Genomic DNA, 21,399 nt, shown 5'->3' with positions numbered 1-21,399 from the left:
GTGATGTCTTATTTAACTGAAGTGGGGGAGGAATGTGCATGAATGTATAGGTTTTTGCATTGCATAAAAAGCAAAGCTAATATGTCCTTTCCTTCATTTGGTTGAAAAAAGTTATTTGTGCATTCAAAGCTTTTTTTATTTTTATTTTTTTATTCCTTTTCATTTTTATTTAAAAAAAAGATTTTATTTATTCATTTGACAGAAAAAGAGAGAGAGAGAGCACAAGCAGGGACAGTGGGAGGGGGAGAAGCTCTCCCCAGGATGCTGGGATCATGACCTGAGTTGAAGGCAGATGCTTAACTGACTGAGCCACCCAGGTGCCCTTGGTTTTTTTTAAATTAAAAATAAAAGAGTGGAAGTGAAATTCCTAATTTCAATGACAATTGGCTTAAGTAGCTTGAAAATGATTCTGTGAAATTAAAAGAAAAACGAGAAAAGACAAACATAAAAGGTTTCAGTGTGTAGGAGAAAGTGTCACTAGGTTGATGGGTACAGTCAGGGCGCCTAATGCTGTCCAGCTCCAAAACTGGAGGTATGCCACAGGAAACCATCTTTATAGAGGCTTTCACAATCTGTACTTGATTTTTTAAAAAGGTTTATTATTTATTTGAGAGGCAGGGAGAGAGGCAGAGGGAGAGGGAGAGACAGTCTTAAGCATACTTCCCGCTGAGCCCTATGCAGGGCTGGATCCCAAGCCCCTGAGATCACAACCCTGAGGTCAAGGACATGAGCTCAAACCAGGTGTGTCACCCAGTGTGGCACCCAGGCGCCCCTACAGTCTGTACTTGATTTTTAATGAGGAAAGTTCTTCCCAGGAAATTCTAATGGCAAATCCAGGTTTCTTTGCTTTGCTTTTCTTTTTTTAAGATTTTATTTATTTATTTAATTGACAGAGAGAGAGAGAAAGAGAGCGAGAGAGACAGCGAGAGAGGGAGCACAAGCAGGGGGAGTGGGAGAGGGAGAAGCAGGCTTCCCGCCGAGCAGGGAGCCCGATGCGGGGCTCGATCCCAGGACCCTGGGACCATGACCTGAGCCGAAGGCAGTCGCTTCACCAACTGAGCCACCCAGGTGCCCCCAGGTTTATTTTCTGTATGCATAGCATCAAAAACACCTGACAGGTTGGCCCCATTCCCAGGAAACCTATTTCTCCTCTAACATTCTGTAACTTAATATGGCACTGAGCTGTGGGACCGCGATGCACAGCTGTGTTCTACTAAAAATTGTCTCAGACCTGCCTCCTCTTCTTAGGTCAGTTGCCCACCTATGGCCTATTTGGAATTTCACTGAATAAGAGTTGGTTTTTTTTTTTTTTTTTTTAAGATTTTATTTATTTATTTGAGAGAGAGAATGAGAGACAGAGAGCATGAGAGGGAGGAGGGTGAGAAGAAGCAGACTCTGTACTGAGCAGGGAGCCCGATGTGGGACTCGATCCCGGGACTCCAGGATCATGACCTGAGCCGAAGGCAGTCGCTTAACCAACTGAGCCACCCAGGCGCCCTGAATAAGAGTTTAATAACATAAGTGAAGGCCTAAACCCAGAAATTCAAATTCAAGGTGTAGGGGAAGAAATTGCTCAAGCGACTGTGGAAGTAGATGCCTTCACAAGGGAAGCAGCAGCGAGATACCGGCAGTCAGAAGCATTTAGAGGTGGAGGGAGGGAAAAGAATGTTTCAAGTGCTCAGAAAATGTGTTATGCCTCCGATCCTCTGCTGGGGAGGTAGGCAGAGGAAACGTTCTTGTGACAGTACGGTTTAACTAATACCCACCCTGGAAGCTTGGTTTCACAAAATGCACGACCTCTCCGTGCGTCGCGCCGCCGGCCAGGCTCGGCGGGTCACAAGGTCACGGTCACCGACGTGGTGGCAGCGCCGCAGCCCGCACGTTCCCGCGGCCTCTCGGGCTCCCTCCCTCCGGCAGGCGTCGCTGGCCACAGCAGGGCGGGTGAGGAAGGAAGAGGACCCGATCTTCCGTCCCCCTGCCGGGGACTCCGCACCCCGGGCCCGCCTTCCCTAGGAGCCCGCGCGCCTGCTCTAGCGCCCTCTGCACGCGCGCTGCGGTGAACCGGGTCCTTCCTGTGCCAGGCGAGGGTGCAGGCCACCGCGACCGAACGCCGGGGCGCAGCTGGGAGGGAGCCGCGGGCAAGTTAAGGCCAGGGCGCTGGGCGCGCGCAGAAAGGCCCGGGACCCCCCTGAGGCGGGATCCCGAGGAGAGGGTGAGGGGGCCTAGGCCGCGCGGCCGCTAGTCCGCGAGCCCTGGGGCGGGTGGGGGCGGGCGGAGGCGCGGCAGGAAACGCCCGGGGCGGCCGCGCGGATCGGGCTGGAGGCATGGTGGCGGGGAGGGACGGGGTCGCCCCGGGCTGGGCTGCCCGACCCGCTCACCTCGCCCTGGTGGCGCGCTCTGCGGGGACTCGCGGGGAGGAGAGCCACATCCGCGAGCTTCGGGATTCCGGGACCGCCCTCTCCCGCTCCAGGGTCAGCGGCGAGCGGCAAAGACGGGCGGAGCCGCAGCGGCACCATGAGAGCGAGCTCTGCTGCTCGACGCCTGCAGACGCCCGGCGAGAGGCGGCGGCGGTGCCTGCGCGCGCCATGGGGGCGCCGTGGGGCCCGGCAGGCGGCTGGCTCTTCGCGCGGCGCGGAGGCCTGGGGCTTGCGCGGAGCGCCCCGGCGCTGGTGGCTGTTGGCCTGCTGTGCACCGCTGTGGCCGCCTACTACTGCTGGAGGCAGCTGCCGCCGCTGCCCCGGCCGTCCTCCGGCCCGCCGCTGCCCCGGCCGTCCTCCGGCCCGCGGCGGCCGGTGGGCGTGCTGCTGTGGTGGGAACCCTTCACCCGGCGCGAGAGCCGCGCGAGGCGGCCGCCGGACTGCTGGCTGCGCTTCAACATCAGCGGCTGCCGCCTGCTCACCGACCGGGCGGCCTATGCGGAGGCCCAGGCGGTGCTCTTCCACCACCGGGACCTCGTGAAGGGCCCCCCCGACTGGCCCCCGCCCTGGGACGTCCAGGTGCGCGGGGCCGAGGGGCTGGAGTTGCGGGTGTTGGACAAGGGGGTGGCGGCGGCCGAAGCCCTGGCCATCTCGGGCCTCAGGCCCCCGGGCCAGCGCTGGGTGTGGATGAACTTCGAGTCGCCCTCCCACTCCCCGGGCTTGCGAAGCCTGGCAGGTAACCTCTTCAACTGGACCGTCTCCTACCGGGCCGACTCAGACGTGTTCGTGCCTTACGGCTCGCTCTACCCCAGGACCCATCCCAGCGACCCGCCGCTGGCCCTGGCTGCGCCGCTCGCCCGGAAACGGGGGCTGGTGGCCTGGGTGGTGAGCAACTGGGACGAGCGCCAGGCCCGGGTGCGCTATTACCACCAGCTGAGCCAGCACGTGGCGGTGGACGTGTTCGGCAGGAGCGGGCCGGGGCGGCCGGTGCCCAACATTGGTCTCCTGCACACAGTGGCCCGCTACAAGTTCTACCTGGCCTTCGAGAACTCGCAGCACCTGGATTATATCACCGAGAAGTTTTGGCGCAACGCGTTGCTGGCCGGGAGCGTGCCGGTGGTGCTGGGCCCCAACCGTGCCAATTATGAGCGCTTCCTGCCCCGCGGTGCCTTCATCCACGTGGATGACTTCCCTAGTGCCTCCTCCCTGGCCGCCTACCTGCTCTTCCTCGACCGAAACCCATCAGTCTACCGTCGCTACTTCAACTGGCGCAGGAGCTTCGCGGTGCACATCATCTCCTTCTGGGACGAGCCCTGGTGCCGGGTCTGCCAGGCTGTGCAGACCGCCGGGGACCGGCCCAAGAGCATACGCAACTTGGCTCACTGGTTTGAGCGGTGAAGCCGCTCTTGCCTTCGGTGTAACCCAGGGAGGTCAAATCCTCAGCTTTTGGAGCCTCAGCGGGGCATCTCCTTGACACCTGTATCATGGGACGGAGTTTTCCAAACATTCATTTGTACTCTGTGGGGAAATGGTCGTTACCAATCGATATTATTCAGCACAAAGACGGGGTGGGAAGGATTCCCGGTTCTCATGGGTTTTTTGCACAAAGAGCAGTTGGGCTCTGTCTGCTGTAGATGGACATCAGTGTTCACCTGTGAAGAAGGGGGTCCTCCCTCACCTTGTAACCTGTGCAGAGGGGAGGAAACAGCCTACCTACCAGAAGCCTTTGAGTCAGTTGCTCTGACCTTCCTCATGGGCCACAGGCCATACCTGTGGTCTGTGCGGAATCCAAATTCACACACACTGCTCCTTGACGCCCGTTTCACTGGGCCGATGCGCCGCAAGCCCATGCTTTTAGAAGGAGCCTTGTTGCAGAACAGTGACAGGACTAGGGCCACAAGTGGGTCTTTCTCTGTCTGGGGCGAATTCTGAAAAGCCTCATCTCCTAAGGAAGATGAGGAGGGTGGTCCAAGAATCCCTTGACTGTTCCTTAACAAGTCCTTTTTGTTCCCCTGCCCTGTGAGTGCAAAGAAGATGCTAAATTGTCCTCGAAGGAGAGTTAAGATGAATCTATAGGTATACCTCACTTTTACAAATGTATTTTTTGGAAATGTATTTTTGGAAAGCTGCTTTTAAATCAAGTCCCAAATTCACTGCTTTAGGAGAATTTAGTATTTAATGCAACCCTATGGAGAATCCCTTTGCAATGTGAATCATCATCTCCTAACTTATTTCCTCTGTGTCTGTTTTTCTACAACCTAAAATTTTTCAAAAGCACATTAAAATTACAGATATGAAAATAAAGTGGAAGCAATCTCTTCCCTCTTTCCAGAAAACCAGCCTGTGTTTACAAACAGAGGAGAAGGAAGCCACGGTGTCATTCTCCACAAAATTTATTTGTTAATTAATTAACAAATTTCAGGAGGAATGTCCATCCTGAAATTTCAGCAGGAATGTCCGTCCTCCAGGGTTGCTGGCATTACCTGTCTGCAGAACAAGGAGAGAGACTGTACCGCATTGTGGAATCATGGAAGAGGAAAAAAATTTCGTGGTGTCTGTTAATGGCAGTTTTTTTTTTTTTTTTGGTTTCCCCCCCCCCCCCCCGCAGTTTTTAGTGCAATGTTTAGTTGCTGGGAAATGAAACTAAATTAGTGCCTGCAGTGAGGTTTGGCTTTTGTTAAAATCTAAATCTGCAACTTTCCTTGGGGCCAGCAAGTTCCCCTCCTGGTCTACATGGTAGTACAGTACATCCTCACATGCCTAGTGACCTTGAGACTGTGTCATGGGGCCAACTTTGAAAATATATGCATTGCCTTGAAAAGTTGTTGAATGAATAGATTACTTAGTAGGTGTCACCCTGTGCCCTACTCTGTGCCAAACACTGGGCTGTAGGTGCCAGGAAAGACACACAAATGTGTAAGGCAAGGAAGGTCCTTTCCTTTAAGGCTCCTCGAATCTGCCACTGCCTACAAGTAAGTAACTTTGATAAATTGACAGAACCTATTTGTTTAAAGTGACATTCTTTAATGTAATACGGGCCATAGGTCAGTTATTAGAAAGCCAGTTGATTTACAGCCTCAAACAATGGTTTCTTTTTCTCCTTGATCTATGATTATTTTTTTCCATTTTTACTGAGAAGTAATTAGCACATGTCACTGTATAAGTATAAGGCATAGAGCATGATGGTTGGTTTACATAGAATGTGAAATGATTGTTGCAATAGGTTCAGGTAATATCCATCATCTAATATAGATACAATATAAAGAAATCCTCGATTTATTATAATAAGGACCCTCAGTGACTGATTATTGTGGGTACGGTCCGAGATTAATTAGGTTTATATAAAGTTCTGCTGTAAACAGTAACTATGCACTTGATTAGGACAATTAGCTGAATCATAAAGTAAGTTTTCTCTCTGCTCATTTGTTGCAGACTCACTTGAAAAGCTCACTAAAATCCAATTCTTTATTCAGTTCTTTCTTTTCCTTAAAAGGAGAAATTAAAGCCCATTGATAAAATTTCCTTATTTAAATACTATAGTGTGGGTGGAATTACAAAGTATCAGCCAGCCAAAAAAGAAAAAGTTAAAATTCTATTCTTTTTTAAAAAGATTTTATTTATCTATTTGAGAGAGAGTGAGCCCTAGCGGGGGGAGGGGCAGAGGGAGAAGCGGACTCAGATCATGACCTGAGCCGAAGTCAGATACTTAACTGACTGAGCCACCCAGGTGCCCAGAAAAATTCTATTCTTAAAATGAGTATTTATGAGGTATTGGCCAATGATCTTGGTGTTGTTGGGAATCTACATGTGGCAGTGGGAGAGTGGATTTTGGAGGTAATCTGGCTTAGATTTAATTCCAGCTAGTGTGACCTCTGCAAATTAGTAATAACCTTGAGCCTCAGATTCCTTATCTGAAAAATGAAGGAGGACAATACTTCACAGTTCATTGTGAGCATTAGGGGAAATAAAATAAATAAAGGTGCCTAACATATAGCAGTCAGTTGTCAAAAGATAAATTTTTTCCTTCATTTTTTGCAGTGATTTCAGGCTCCTCCATATCCATTTGTATGTGTAAAATTAAATCTCAACATATATTTCAGGATATTTCTGAAACAAAAAGGGACCTCATATTGTGTATTTCAAATATATCTCTAAAGCTAGACTATATTATTTCAAGAATCACCGTTGTTATTTAGATTGAACTTGAATTTGCAGACTAGGAGGAAGCACCTGGCTTTCTTTGAAAAAAAAAATTGAGTTATATAGTTACATGAGTAACTATTACTTTACTGATGCTCTTCTTAGTGGTAAGTCTATTTAAAACTAACCACCTTTATTAAATATTTAGCATAAAGAAGGTATATTTGCATTTTTATTCATGTGCAAATTTTGGGTATAGAATGAGCAGAATTTTTAGGCTGATCTCTTCAGAGACAGAAATAAAGCAGTTGCGGGCACCTGGGTGGCTCAGTTGGTTGGGCGACTGCCTTCGGCTCAGGTCATAATTCTGGAGTCCCTGGATCGAGTCCCGCATTGAGTCCCGCATCAGGCTCCCTGCTCGGTGGGGAGTCTGCTTCTCCCTCTGACCCTCCCCCCTCTCATGTGCTCGTTCTCTCATTCTCTCTCTCTCAAATAAATAAAATCTTAAAAGAAATAAAGCAATTGCTCATTTTTTTTTCATATTCTAAATTGAGTAGGTTAAAATTCATATCCATTCATATAAGAATGCATATGAAGGCATCATATATATTTAAAAATGTCTTTTCTATGATTGTCATGCCCTCCCTTTAAGGCATAAACTTTTCTTTCAAATTTATTACAAATTTCATATTTTTGGCGCTTGATGACTGTAATGACATGAGCGCACCCGGAATGACATTGGGATCGGGAAGACAGGCTGACTTGCTTTCACTATTCACACTCCTTTCCAGCTTCTAAGCCCTTCCCTGGCAGTAAGTTAGAGGAGGCAGGATGGCTTCATGGAAGGAGTTTGCAGTTTGGGGTCAGAACCTGGGTATGTGGTTCTGCCACTTTCTGCCCCTGTGATCCTGATTAGGCAAGTTACTGAAACTCTCTGAGTTTTAGTTTCCTCCTTTATAATGCATGAATGCCTCAGCAGAATGAGGATTAAATGTGATTATGTGGCCCAAAGTGCTTCGTACACGGTGAAGTGCTGCACAGTTAGAGTATACTCTAAATTTTCAACGTTCTAGAACAGGATGAGCAAACTCTCTGTAAAGGGCCAGAGTAAATATTTCAGGCTCTGCTGGCCATCCAGTCTCTGCGGCTGCTAACCTCTGCTGATGGAGCGCAAAAGCAGCCTTTGGCAATACATAAACAGATGGGGTGCCTGGATTTGGCCATAGTTTGTCAACGCTGTGCTAGACTTTTAGACTTTTAAGGAATCTGAGAACCTACCTGGTGGGTATTTCTTAGAAGGGATTTAAGAATTGGAATCGAATTTTGGAGGCAGATATTCCTGGTTCCTAGATCAGCTTTGCAACGTTACCTAATTGTCTTATCTCGGGTACATCATCTAAGCCCTCTGTGTTTTGATATTCCCATCTCTAATTGAAGGTAATCATCTATAGTTTATGGAGGTGTTGGGAGAATTAGATCACACTTCAAGTCCTCAGTGCAGTGTCTGGCACATAGGAAGCACCTGGAAGAAGTTAGCTGTGATTATCACCAGTCCATTTTACTGAGGAAGGAGTCCAGACCAGCCTAAGGTTACGGTCACAGTGGCAGAACCAGTTGTGCTTGTCACAAGTCACAGCCCCTTTGAGCCTCTGTCACTTGAACTGCAAAATGACGGAGTTGGACAAAGTCTTTTTTGGGGACCTTCTAGTTTCACTTGCCATCATTCTGCCGACTGGCACCCCAGGGCTTAGGAACTGATTCACCCCCCCATGTGCCTTCCTTACAGTCTGGAAAAGACTTGCTACCCAGCCGCAGTAAACTGGCAGAAAACTAGGCAGCAGAGAGGGAGACTGATTTAGCATTAAAACATGCATGTATATATTTATGGACACACACACATATATTAAAGTGTCACATGCCTTAGATATGAGGGAAGGGAGCCAAGTTCTTGGTAATCAGTATGGTGAATAATTGCATTGAATACATTTCAAGTTCTTTTTGGATGTGTCTCAGGGACTTTTATGCTACACGTTCTAATAACAAATCAAGTATGTATTCATGTTCAGATTATTTTGATAAAATGATTAAAGTGTTGAGATGGAAAGCGACTCCTTGTTTATAATGTACGTCCTCCAGGCACTAATGTGTGCAACCATGACACGTGGGGTGTTTCCTGGTTGAGGGGTTTCTGTAAGTTCATCAGTCCTCCTGGATTAGTGACTAAAATGTGACGGTTTTATGCCTTCTGAGTTGTGCCTGGTCCAATTCAGCCTGTCCTTTTATTTTTCTTGCCCGGCTTCTTCACTTTAACCTGGTGACTTGTCTCCAAGGGCATGAGTAGTGTTTTCCTTTCTCTCGCTCCAATTTATTTTACTAAGTGCCCCAACACACACTATGTACTGTCTTTATCTCCTGTTCAGTAAGCTAAGTAATGCCATTTTAAAAGAGGTGGAATAAAGACTGGGAACAGGATGGTGGGCAGAGGCATCCCTCTTAACAGCTGATGCTCAAATTATTGAAAAGGGAAAAACATTGAATATTTTCTCCGCTTTCCTTTCTCCAACACACACACACACACACACACACACACACACACACACTGACACGCTCATTTCAGTACAGACTGTGAACACTGATGCTGGCTCGCTGAGAGTAGGACCAGGTGTGACAAGAAAAGAGGATTCAGTAGTGAGTACTCAAGAGTGAATAATAAATGAGTGAAAAGGAGTGTGCACCAGAAAGTAGGACAGCTGGTGAGCATATGTGGGGAGTGAAGAGAAAAAAGGAAAAAACAAAGACATTGGGGCAAACAAGTAAGAAGTGTTTGAAGAGAAAGTGAGAAGAGCAGATGGAAAAGAAGGAGGGAGAGATAAGGGCTAACTGACACAGAAAGAGGACCAAGGAGGAACAGATGCGCAGAGAATGAGGGAACAGAGTAAACCCTCCATTCGGTGCACTGCTCTGAAGGGAAAGCTTTGTTCCAGCTTGAAATACAGCCTCTGTTGGCACATGGGAAGTGAAATCAAGAAGCCTGCACTCACTGACAGGGAGAGTCAGGACCTTAACAAGGAGTACACTAACATTTCAGCAGAAACAGAAAACTGTCCCCTGATTCATTACAAGAGATTCTTGAACTCTTGTGAATACTTCTTTTTTATCTTGGAAAACTCACATTCGTTGAAGGTTTTTGGTTGGTTGGTTGGTTTTGTTTGGTTTTGTTTTTGCTTTTGTTTTTAATTCCCAGTTGGCATACTTCAAGTGCACTCAGTATCTACTTGTAGAGAAATTTATTATTTTTTTATGTAACCATAATCACCAAATGACTCCTTTGAAGAAGAGTCAGAGGAAAATAAGAGACTCAGTGCATTGGATGGACTTACTAGTTTCATGGGGAACCCTATGATAAAACTATTTCAAGTAAGTTGTAAAGGATTGGATTTTTGAGATCTTTGAATTCATTTTTTTAAAGATTTATTTATTTATTTTAGAGAGAGTGTATGTGGTGGGAGTAGGGGGAGGGGCAGAAAGAGAGAGAGAGAGAGAGAGAGAGAGAGAATCCTTAAGCAGACTCTCCTCCCCGACTTGAGGCTTGATCCCAGGACCCCGAGATCATGACTTGAGCCAAAATCAAGAGTCAAATGCCCAACTGACTGAGCTACCCAGGTGCCCCTCGAATTCATGTTTTTTTTAAAAAATTACTGAATTTTATCTAAATATACTAAAAAACATTGCCCTGTTAGATCATGAGTGCTAAACATTTTAATCTGAGTTATTTTTAAGAGGGGAGAGAAATGGGCTATTCAACAACACTTAATGAACATTTCTTTAAAAAAAAAAAGACTCCGTTTATTTTGAGAGCACTCAAGCAAGGGGAGGGGCCGAGGGAGAGGGAGAGAGAGAATCTTAAGCAGGCTCCACCCTGAGTGCAGAGCCCGACTCAAGGCTCCATCTCACAACCCTGAGATCGTGACCTGAGCCAAAATCAAGAGTTGGACTGAGCCACCCAGGCGACCCATTATACAAACATTTCTTGTGAGATCACACGCTAAGTCTTTCTGATGTTCTTCCCCCAAAATACAAGTGCTACAGCCTCTGGTCTCAACACTTACCTGATTATTTTCACTAATACTACGTTAAAAATAAATGTCATTATGAAGTGTCGCTTTCAAAATGACTAATCTCTATAGGGATTTTGCTCTCCTAGCAACTAGGAACACCTGCTCTTACCCTATGATTTTTCTCGTTCTCCTAAGCTTAGGCAAACATTTCAGAAATCTCTGTTCCACTACCTGAAACTTAGTCTGAGATACAATTAAGCACAATTATCTCAGTGATCAAGTCCTTAGATAAAAATGAATCTTATCTAATAATTTATCATGGCTCCTTTGAGAGGTACAAATTTGTGGCTTTTAAACAGGAATTGCTTGCCAGAAGTTCACTAATATTTATTACTTATTAGACTCCTACTAAACACAGGGTGCTTTCCATATATTTTTCCCCTTTACATCGAAGGCCTAGTGGTAGGCAGCCTCTAAGATGACACCCATTGGTCCCTGGCCCCTGGTATCCACGCCCTTGTGTAACTATCTCCCTTTGAGTGTGGTCTGGATTTACAGACTCAAATTTATTTATTTATTTTTAAGATTTGATCTATCCATTTATTTGAGAGAGGAGGAGCAGAGGGAGGGTCAGTGGGAAGGGGACAAGCAGACTCCCCATGGTGGGGTGGGGGGCGAACCCACGACCCTGATATAATGATCTGAGCTGAAATCAAGAGTTGGATGCCCAACAGAGTAAGCCACCCAGGCACCCCTTTAGGGACTCATTTCTAATGAATAGAATGTGGCAGAAGAGCAAGGCTGAAACTTTGAAATAAGGTTATTAAAAGTCTGGTTTTCTGTCTTGGGAGCCCTTTCTTGCTTTTTAGCTTGCCAGCTCTGAGAGAAGCCAACTGACATGATGTGAGCTGCCTTATGGCAAGAGACTGAGGAAGACCTCAGTCCTGAGTTGCCCTCAGTCCATCAGCTTAAGAGAAACTGAGTCCTGCCAACCAGATGAGTGAGCTTGGAAGCAATTCTCCCCAAGCTGAGCCTTCAGATGAGTCCCCAGGCCCAGCTAACATCTTCACGGCAACATCAGAGAGACCATAAATCAGAGGTCCCCAGGTGCACCACGCCTGCATTCCTGACCCACAAAATCTGTGAGATAATGTTTATTGTTTTAGGGTTTGGAGGTATTCGTTATGCAACAATAGCTAGCAAATGCAGTCATTAGCCCTATTTTAGAGATAAGAAAACAGAATCAAACTGGTTAATCATGTACAACTATGCAGATGATACCTGAGCCAGGATTCTGGCTCCATTGGTTCCAAATCTTTCTTTCATTATAGTATCCTGCTTTTCATTAAGTCTAAGTCTTGCAGTGACTGTGATGTATGCCCCTCTGTCCTAGTTTACATGAGTTTCACTAGTCCTCAGCTACTGATACATGCAATCTTCCTAACTACTCTCAGTTTGGAATATGGGGACATATATTTGGCACTGGCTTACCAGGAAGCTTGCCGGGACTTCCATGTCTGGACATTTGGAAAGACATTTGGTTAGACAAGGTCAGCCAACTCACTCACTAGAGGCAATGCCTTTAGTTGGCTGCTGGCAACCCTTACCATGGCATCTACAAGAGCCTGGAGACCTCCTGGTGAGGACTGGCACAAGCTAACAGCAGTTGTGATCTTCTGGACTAAGTACAAGAGTCTCCAGGTGGACAGGACAAGGGGCCAGGCGGGTAGCCCCAACCTTGCTACTTCAGATGGTCGGTCCATGTGGTTTAAAGCAGGATGGTGCACAGTCCCATGCTAGGAGGGCAGGAAATGGGGTCCAGTCCCTTGAGGGATGAACCTGGTAAGAGCTAGAGAAGATACCAGGTCTTCTGAGCAGGGCCGCAGTGGGAGAGGCTGGAAAACACAACTGCTCTTCTCGGCTGGTCGCTCTGGTGCCAGGTTCCTCATCATGATGCTAGCTTTCTAGTTCTCTGCATTCTCAGGGGTAGAAGGACAGCAAATACTGGCCACATGACAAAATAGTGCTGGCTCTTGAGCAAAGTGTAGCTGAAGATGGCATTGATTTCAGGTGCCGACTTTCTGTAACCATGGCGCTAGACTTTCCCAGATCCTCCAATTTATAAGATTTTGTCATGGATGCATATTTATCCCCATTTCCTAATTTTGGATTTTAAAATGGTACCGTAACTTTGGAAGACAGCCTCCCTGCTCATGGATTGGTGATTGAAAGTTTATGCCATCTGTGGTGCATTCCCCAATTCAAGTTGGACAAAACCCTCTTGGCTGTGAGTGAATGGAAAGAAGAGGGGTGTGTGTGTTGGGGGTGGTGCAGAGAGATGTTGCTGAGCTGCCCACTAGGGGCTTTGATTATTTCTATGCTTTTAGAGAACCAGAAGTTTAGGGATTGAGGGTTTACTGTATTCAGGAGATGCTCTCTTGGATTGAATCTAAAAAATTTGAATAATACTAAAAAAAGCAGCTTTGCAAAGGGATTTGGTAACGATCTACAGAATTTTGATCTTGGTATGGATTTTGATGTGGTATGGATTTATGGATTTCTTACATGGCTTCTCTAAAACTGGAACAGTAGAATGTTATCTATCTCTTAGATATCAGCTATTTGTTATAGAGTCATAACTCTGGAATTATGTTCATATCTAAGGCATCTTTGTTCTAGAATTATGTTCCTATTATTAATAGGTTTTATATTATTTAAATTGTAAGCAAACACAAATAACTAGAAGCTATAACCAAATTTGAGCAATAGTTCCAATTAGCAGAACTCAAAATTATTGCACTGACCTTCAACAGTATTTTAATAATAACAGCCTGACAATTGGTTGCTTTTCTTTTCATACCATATTATATGCATATTTATCATTATCACTTATATTACTTGAATTGTATATTAACTTATTAAGTTTAAGAGTATCTGGGAGAAAGCATTGTTATACCAAAAGTCCATTTTATTTTATTTATTTTATTTTTTTAAAGATACTTCTTTTTTTTAATTTATTTGAGAGAGAGAGTGAGAGAGAGAGAGAGCACAAGAGGGGGTAGGGTCAGAGCGAGAGGCAGGCTCCCTGATGAGTAGGGAGCCTGATGCGGAACTCGATCCCCGGACTCCGGGATCATGACCTGAGCCGAAGGCAGTTGCTTAACCGACTGAGCCACCCAGGTGCCCCAAAAGTACATTTTAAAAGTACTTTTTAATTTTTACATTTCCCCCTCATGCATAATTACTTAATTTATTCATTTTGCTTCATTCATCTAAGCCTAGCTCTCTGTCCCCGGTAATTATCTAAGTAGAGCATATGTCCTCTTGTGCCCATTCCTGCCACTTCTCCTTTTCCTCAGTGCAGAGGAGGAAGAATTACAGTTATATTTCAGTTACTTGATGTTATTTTTGAGATTAAATGTGGGCCTATAGAACCATGATCAAGTTGGAATAGTATGTGATGACTATCTGATTTGCTGGTTATCTTGATATTGTCTAAGCCATGAGACTAGTATTTCCTGAATGGTTCTGCCATATAGATGATCCACAGCCAAGCAATGCTAAACTATGTAAGTCCCCTCCAACCTGCTATGTACTATTTTCTACAGTTGTTATAATCTAACTTAATCGGTATGCATTTCATACCTGAAAACAGTGAGTGGTGGTGGGATAACTAGAAATCCAAAATCAGTCAATCAGATTTTTTAATGAACAAGAAATAGAGAAACATATGTTTACATGCTTATTTTATAGCTTTTATTTATGTATCTAGCCATCATTCATCCATCCACATCCATCCAAGAATCCATTCAGCCATTCATGTAATCAATACGTATTTTCACAGAACAGGTATCATGCTGGACTCCAGACACAGAGGTGAAAAACATGGTTCCTGCCCTAAAGGAGATGACAGTCTAGAAGCAGAAACAAATGAAGCAACAATTTTCCAGTGGCCTGATTAGAATCAGGGCACAGGAATGTGTGAAGCATACATAATGGGAGCACAGAAGAGGAGTGTCTGCTTCAGCATGGGTATCGAGAGTGAGCAGAGATCAGGGAAGGTGTCCCTTGATTTAGAGATGTTTGAATGGGTCCTCAAGTGCGAAGAGGAGTTACCAGTACACTTTTGGAAGTGAAGAGAAGAGGTATGTATTTAGGAGGAGCCAGCATAGGCAAAGTCTGTAAGTTTGAGAGAATATGGTAAGTTACAGGAACTCTAAGTCATTCTGGACAAGGAGACAAGAGTGTGCTGGGGCAGGACGGATGTGCGGGGCGCAAGAAATCATTCTAGAGAGCAAATCTGATCATGAAAAGCCTTGTAAATGAAGCTAAGAATTTTGTTTGTTTGTTTGTTTGTTTTAAAGATTTTATTTATTTATTTGAGAGAGAATGAGAGATAGAGAGCACGAGAGGGAAGAGGGTCACAGGGAGAAGCAGACTCCCTGCTGAGCAGGGAGCCCGATGCGGTACTCGATCCCTGGACTCCAGGATCATGACCTGAGCCGAAGGCAGTCGCTTAACCAACTGAGCCACCCAGGCGCCCGAAGCTAAGAATTTTGGATTGTTTCCGAAAAGGGGAGGGAACCATCAAAGGCTTCGGGTTGGTTTGTCTAGATTAAATGCCAGAGAGGAGCCATGGCCTTCCTTTGCAGCTGCTTCCTCATTTTACAAACAGATTTCTGAGCAGATAGCCATCTCAGGTGTTCACTTCCCCGTGCTCATTTGCATGTCCAAAGCCTAATGAAATGTAGTTAGTTCAAGTAATTCACTCCAGTGTTTCTGATGGCGCAGCACTGCCAATGGCCCCTCCAGGATCCAGGAAGCAAGTCTTGTGATCAAGTTCCGTCATTCCCCAAATCTTCCTCCTGCCTCTTTGGGCACAGTTTCTCCCACCACCACCTGGTTTTGGCAAGCACTGATCCGTTTTCTATTGCTATATTTTGCTCTTTTCTAAAATGTCGTAAATAAAACTGAGCACTAGGTAGCCTTTCAATCTGGCTTCTTTGGCTTAACATAATGCATTTGACACACTTCAATATTATTGCGTGTATCAGTAGTTCCTTTTTTAAAAACATTTTATTTTATTTAAATTGAATTAATTTACATATAGTGTATTATTAGTTGCAGAGGTAGAGTTTAGGGCTTCATCAGTTGTATATAATAATACCCAGTGCTCATTACATCACGTGCCCTCCTTAATGCCCATCACCCAGTTCCCCCATCCCCCTCCCCCTTCCCCTCCAGCAACCCTGTTTGTTTCCTTTTTTTTTTTTTAAAGATTTTATTTATTTATTCATGAGAGACAGAGGGGGGGAGAGAGAGAGAGAGAAGCAGAGGGAGAAGCAGGCTCCCAAGGAGCAGGGAGCCTGATGCGGGACTCGATCCCAGGACCTCGGGATCATGACCTGAGCCGAAGGCAGATGCTTAACCATCTGAGCCACCCAGGCGCCCAACCCTGTTTGTTTCCTATAGTTAAGAGTCTCTTATGGTTTGTCTCCCTCTCTGATTTCGTCTTATTTTAAGTAGTTCCTTTTTATTGCTGAATAGCATTCCATTAAATCTTTGTGTATTCTGTATACAAGTTCTTTATGTGTGCGTGTGTACGTGTTCAATAGACTTTATATTTTAGAGCAGTTTTAGTTTCACAGCAAAACTGAGGAGGGGCACCTGGGTGGCTGTCGTTAAGCATCTGCCTTTGGCTCAGGTCATGATACTGAGAAGAAAGTACAGAGATTTCCCAGATGTCCCCTCCCTACCACATGCATTGCCTCCCTCATTGTCAGTGTCCCCCACCAGAGTGATACATTTGTTACAACTGATGAACCTACACTGATACATCATAATCACTCAAAGTCTGTAGTTTACGTTAGGGTTCACTTTTGGTGTTGTACATTTTATGAGTTTGGACAACTGTGTAATGACATGTATCCATCATTATAGTATCATACAGAGTAGTTTCACTGCCTTAAAAATCCTCTGTGCTTCACCTATTCATCCCCCTACCCCTTAAACCCCTGGCAACCACTGATCTTTTTACTGTCTCCATAGTTTTGCTTTCTACAATATCATATGGTCAGAATCATACAGTATTAGCCTTTTCAAACTGGCTTCTTTCACTTAGTAATATGCAGTTAAGATTCTTCCATGTCTTTTCATGGCTTGAGAGCCCATTTCTTTTTAGCACTGAATAATATTCCATTGTCTGGATATACCATGGTTTCTCTATCCATTCACCTACCAAAGGACATCTTGATTGCTTCTGGGCTTTCGCGGTTATGAATATGGGTAAGGCTTTGATAAACATCCATATGCAGGTTTTGCATGGATATAAGTGTTCAACTCCTTTGGGTAAATACTAAAGAGCTGGATCATATGGTAAGAGATGGGTTAAGTTTGTCCTTTGAACTGTGCCACTTAACCATAATCTCCCAGGTTTTTATGTCTTAAAAAATAAGAAATTATTATTATTTTCATTTTGAGAGGGAGAAAGCATGCAAGTGGGGTGGTGGAGGGGAAGAGGGAGAGAGAGAGAGGGAGAGGGAATTTTAAGCAAGCTCCATGCCCAGCACAGAGTCTAACACCGGGCTTAATCTCATGACCCTGAGATCATGACCTGAGTTGAACTCAAGAGTCAGATGCTTAACCGATTTGAGCCACCCAGGTGCCCCAAGAAATGATTTTATTGTTGACTTAGTTACTACCACCACATTCTTCTTCTTTGTTGTTGTTATTTAAAGTTCTGACAATACTGTCCTTTTTCTTGATGTACTGGAAAGAAAATGGTTCAAGATACTCTTACCCAGGAGATAAACATGGCCTATGTGCCCACTTTGCCTGGGACCATTCTTGGCCTAAGTCAATACTACTGTTTGGGCCAGGACACTTAGGAAGGTTGGAGTAGACAACTCCATACAAATAACCAGGCAAGTCCTGTTATTCATTTATTGAGAAGGACTGATATGATATTAAGATCATTAATTCATATAGTATAGGCAACTTTGCTCTTTAATTCTTATTCTGTAAGGCAAATCAGTGAGACTGACTACAGAGTTCTTTATTTCCACTTAGCTGTGTATCTATTTTAGTTTTCAGGGCATAAACACTTTGCCTGCACTACCTTCTGAGTTACACTTTTAAATGAGCTTCTGTTTATCATGCTCCATACATATCTGAACAAAGAATCCTTAGGAATGCAGATACATTTAAAAAATTTTTTAATAAATCCATTTGCTTCTTTTTTTGTATACTTTTCCATATTACACTTATTCCTCCCACCAGTCTTAACAAATAAACTCTTCTTGGAAAAATAAACAAATGTCTCTACTCATTACATCTGCCTTATTCTACTTGAAAGCATTTTATTTGCCAGCAGTCCTCTAGAATGACTAATAAAGTTCTAAACTTTTTTCATTATTTCATGAAGTAATAAAATAATTGAAAATACTACAGAGCTCTCTTGGAAATTAGTCATACTCTATTCCTTCTTTAAAGGTTTACCAAGGTCCTGTATGGCCGTAGCATATACCATAAACCACAAACCACAGTTATTTAGACAGCTTTGGCAATGCTACCATTCAGCTTGAAATTCCATTTGCATTCTTTTGGAATTATTGATGTAATATTTTGCTTTATTTATTAAGTATACTACCCCCTGACTAGACTCTAAGCAGTGAGCAAGTTGAACTAAGTAAGCAAGATGTAAGTTTCCATGTGTCATAATGCATGAGAGTGAATGATTTTGTCTTACTTTAGTAAATCTGCTTTCATAATTGCCAAAATTGCTGAGTCATTTGGGAAATATGATTAAAGAGTTGGAATGCAAGTTCTTTATTAAAAAAAAAAAAAGTGAAGCAATGGGACAGTATTAACCAGAGAAGAAAAAGCTATGGGGAGTTTTCTCCTGGTCTTCAAGCATCTTCAATCATCTAGCAAATAATTTTGCCAGGTACTGGGACCAGATTAGTTGATGGGGATAAAGTATCAAGCATACAAAGTTCAAGTTCTCCCGGTGGAACCATGTGGAGGGAACAGTAAGTATACAAATAACAAAATAAATAAAATAATTTTCTGTAACACATGAGGGCTCATTGTTTAAGATGATATCCAGCATCTTTTATCTTTGCTGGAAGCTGAAGAGAAAATGGGTTTTGCACCATAGAGTAGGAAAGAAATTCCTTTCCAGGGAAAGTACGGAGGGGTTGCCCTAAGGGGGAAAAGAAGCAAAGAGAGGGTGAAATTTACTGAACCTGCTATGTGGCCATCTAAGCTGGCTACTGGCTATTAATCATTTTACAATCACAACACTCCTGTGAGTTAACTTTTATGATCCCCATTTTACAGATAATGAAGGGGCCAATTACTTGCTTAAGGCCACATATCTCATCACTGCAGAGCTAGGGTTGATTCTCTTGGACTCCAAGGCCACTTGTTTTCACTGTGCACTGTCTTGAGTGCAGGGGGATGGAATACTGCCATTCTAAATCTTTAAGCTTCTGTGTAGGATTCCTTAAGTAGTTTCTTGCTCAAAAGTAAGGCAAAAGACAATCTGAATGGCTTTCACACCTGTTTTTTAAGGAGGAGAATCTAGTTTTTAAATAAAACTTCATGTGGAACACTACTATATGAAACAGATTGGAACAGAGCAGCCCTGTTGGATTTGGGTGCATTGTTAAGAGGCTCGGCCACCCTCCCGATGAATCCCCCTCAATGACTAAGCTCCATTGTGACCCAGGAACGTTCTCCTTGCCTAGTGGTGGACATTTTAAAACAGTTACTAAGAAATAAAGTGAATGGGGTGCCTAGGTGGCTCAGTCGTTAAGCGTCTGCCTTCGGCTCAGGTCATCATCCCAGGGTCCTGGGATCGACCCCCGCATCGAGCCCCACATCGGGCTCCCTGCTCAGCTCCCTGCTTCTCCCTCTCCCACTCCCCCTGCTTGTGTTCCCTCTCTCACTGTATTTGTCACATAAATAAATAAAATCTTAAAAAAAAAAGAAGAAAGAAAGTGAATAAAGCAAGTATTGATAGGAGTGAAACAAAGAGGAAACAGAAAGGGGTAGGTCAGGAGACTTATCTCATTCCCGTAGGGTGGAAATCTTTTAGATGTTTATTTAAAAACGGGATAAAGAAGGGCACCTGACTGGCTCAGTTGGAGGAGCATGTGACTCTTGATCTCAAGGTCATGAGTTCAAGCCCCACATTGGGGATTACTAAAAAAAAAAAATGGGATGAATAAAATGGATATTGATGGGGTTAAACCAATTTAATACAGCACTACCTAATGTTAGGTGGGACAAAGGGACTCCCTACTGCTCTACCAACATTAAAGGGCCCCAAACAAGTCTACTCTATTTACCCCTGTTTGGAGAAACTCAGGAAGTTAGAAGGCAGGGATTATCACGAGAAGCCTGACCAGCAATCCCCCGAGGCAACAGGCCAATTAATCAAGTTAAAGAGTCACCAAAGGGCGTGGGTCCCTTGTTCAGCTCCTAGCTAGGGAGCCAAAGCATTTTGCACAAGAGTGAGTAAAATGGTCAGGGGGTGGTGAAGAGAAATTCCCAGGACTTTTTGATTCAGGAGTCCCACAAACTGTGGTACCAAAACCCAGTCTTGAGGCCCTCACTCAGGCTGCGATTAGTTTTGAGAGCATGTAAACATGTCAGGGTCAATAAGATTATGAAAACTAGAATGTTGAACCAGGCTTTATGTGAAGTAACTGTGTCTTATTGCTGATCTTAGGAGGAAAGTAACCAGTATTTTGCCATTAAGTATGATGTTTGCTGTAAGATTTTCATAAATGCCCTTAATCCAGATTGAGAAGATTTCCTTCTATTAATAGTTTGTTGAGTAGTGTTTGTCATAAAAGAGTTTCAGATTTTATCAAATGCTATTTTCTCTATCTATTGAGGTAAGCATGGGTTTTTCTTTTTTATTAATATGTTTTATTACATTAATTGATTTTTTTGGATGTTAAATCAGCTTTACGTTCCTGGAATAAATTCCACTTGGTCATGTGTATATTTATTTTTATATGTTGTTGGATTTAATTTGCTATATTTTGTAGAGGATTTCTGTTTCTATATGCAGATACTGGGTTTTCTATCCTTGTGATATCTTTGGTTTTGGTGTCTGATTAATACTGGCCTCACAGAGTGAGTGGGGTAATGTTCCCTCCTCTTCTTTTTGGAAGTGTTTGTAAATAATCATTATTAATTCTTCTTTGCGTATTTGGTAGAATTCACCAGGGAAGCCATTTGGTCCTAGGCTTTTTTGGGGGGGCGGGGGAAGAGGATAGTTTTTGATTACTGATTGATTCAGTCTTTTAACTTGTTACAGATATATTCATACTGCCTACTTTTCCTTGAGTCAGCTTTAGTACATTGTCTTTCTATGAATTTGTCTATTTTATCTAAGTGATCTAATTTCTTGGCATATAATCGTTCATAGTATTCTTTTTTTTAAAAAGATTTTATTTATTTATTTGAGACAGAGAGAATGAGAGATAGAGAGCACGAGAGGGAAGAGGGTCAGAGGGAGAAGCAGACTTCCTGCTGAGCAGGGAGCCCGATGTGGGACTCGATCCCGGGACTCCAGGATCATGACCTGAGCCGAAGGCAGTCGCTCAACCAACTGAGCCACACAGGAGCCCCATAGTATTCTTTTATGTCTCTTTATTTCTGTATGGTCAGTCATAATGTCCCCTCTTTTATTGCTGATCCTAGTAATTTGTCTTCTTTCTCTTTTTCTTTCTTTCTTTCTTTCTTTCTTTCTTTCTTTCTTTCTTTCT

At 44.1% G+C, this 21,399-nt stretch overlaps 1 protein-coding gene across 1 annotated transcript; it reads left to right on the top strand.

The window, feature by feature from the left end:
* The first annotated feature begins 1,937 nt into the window (after positions 1-1,937).
* FUT4 (fucosyltransferase 4) lies at positions 1,938-4,721 on the top strand. The gene has a single exon (XM_025893845.2). It carries the CDS (start codon positions 2,325-2,327, stop codon positions 3,813-3,815), a length of 1,491 nt encoding a protein of 496 aa, XP_025749630.1. The 5' UTR covers positions 1,938-2,324; the 3' UTR covers positions 3,816-4,721.
* Positions 4,722-21,399: the final 16,678 nt, after the last annotated feature.

Source organism: Callorhinus ursinus, unplaced genomic scaffold (genome assembly GCF_003265705.2).
Source record: "Callorhinus ursinus isolate GAN/ISIS: 27379988/994484 unplaced genomic scaffold, GSC_fseal_2.0 scaffold76, whole genome shotgun sequence".
Classification (NCBI taxonomy): Eukaryota; Metazoa; Chordata; class Mammalia; order Carnivora; family Otariidae; genus Callorhinus; species Callorhinus ursinus.
This window is presented reverse-complemented; position numbering and strand designations above follow the sequence as displayed.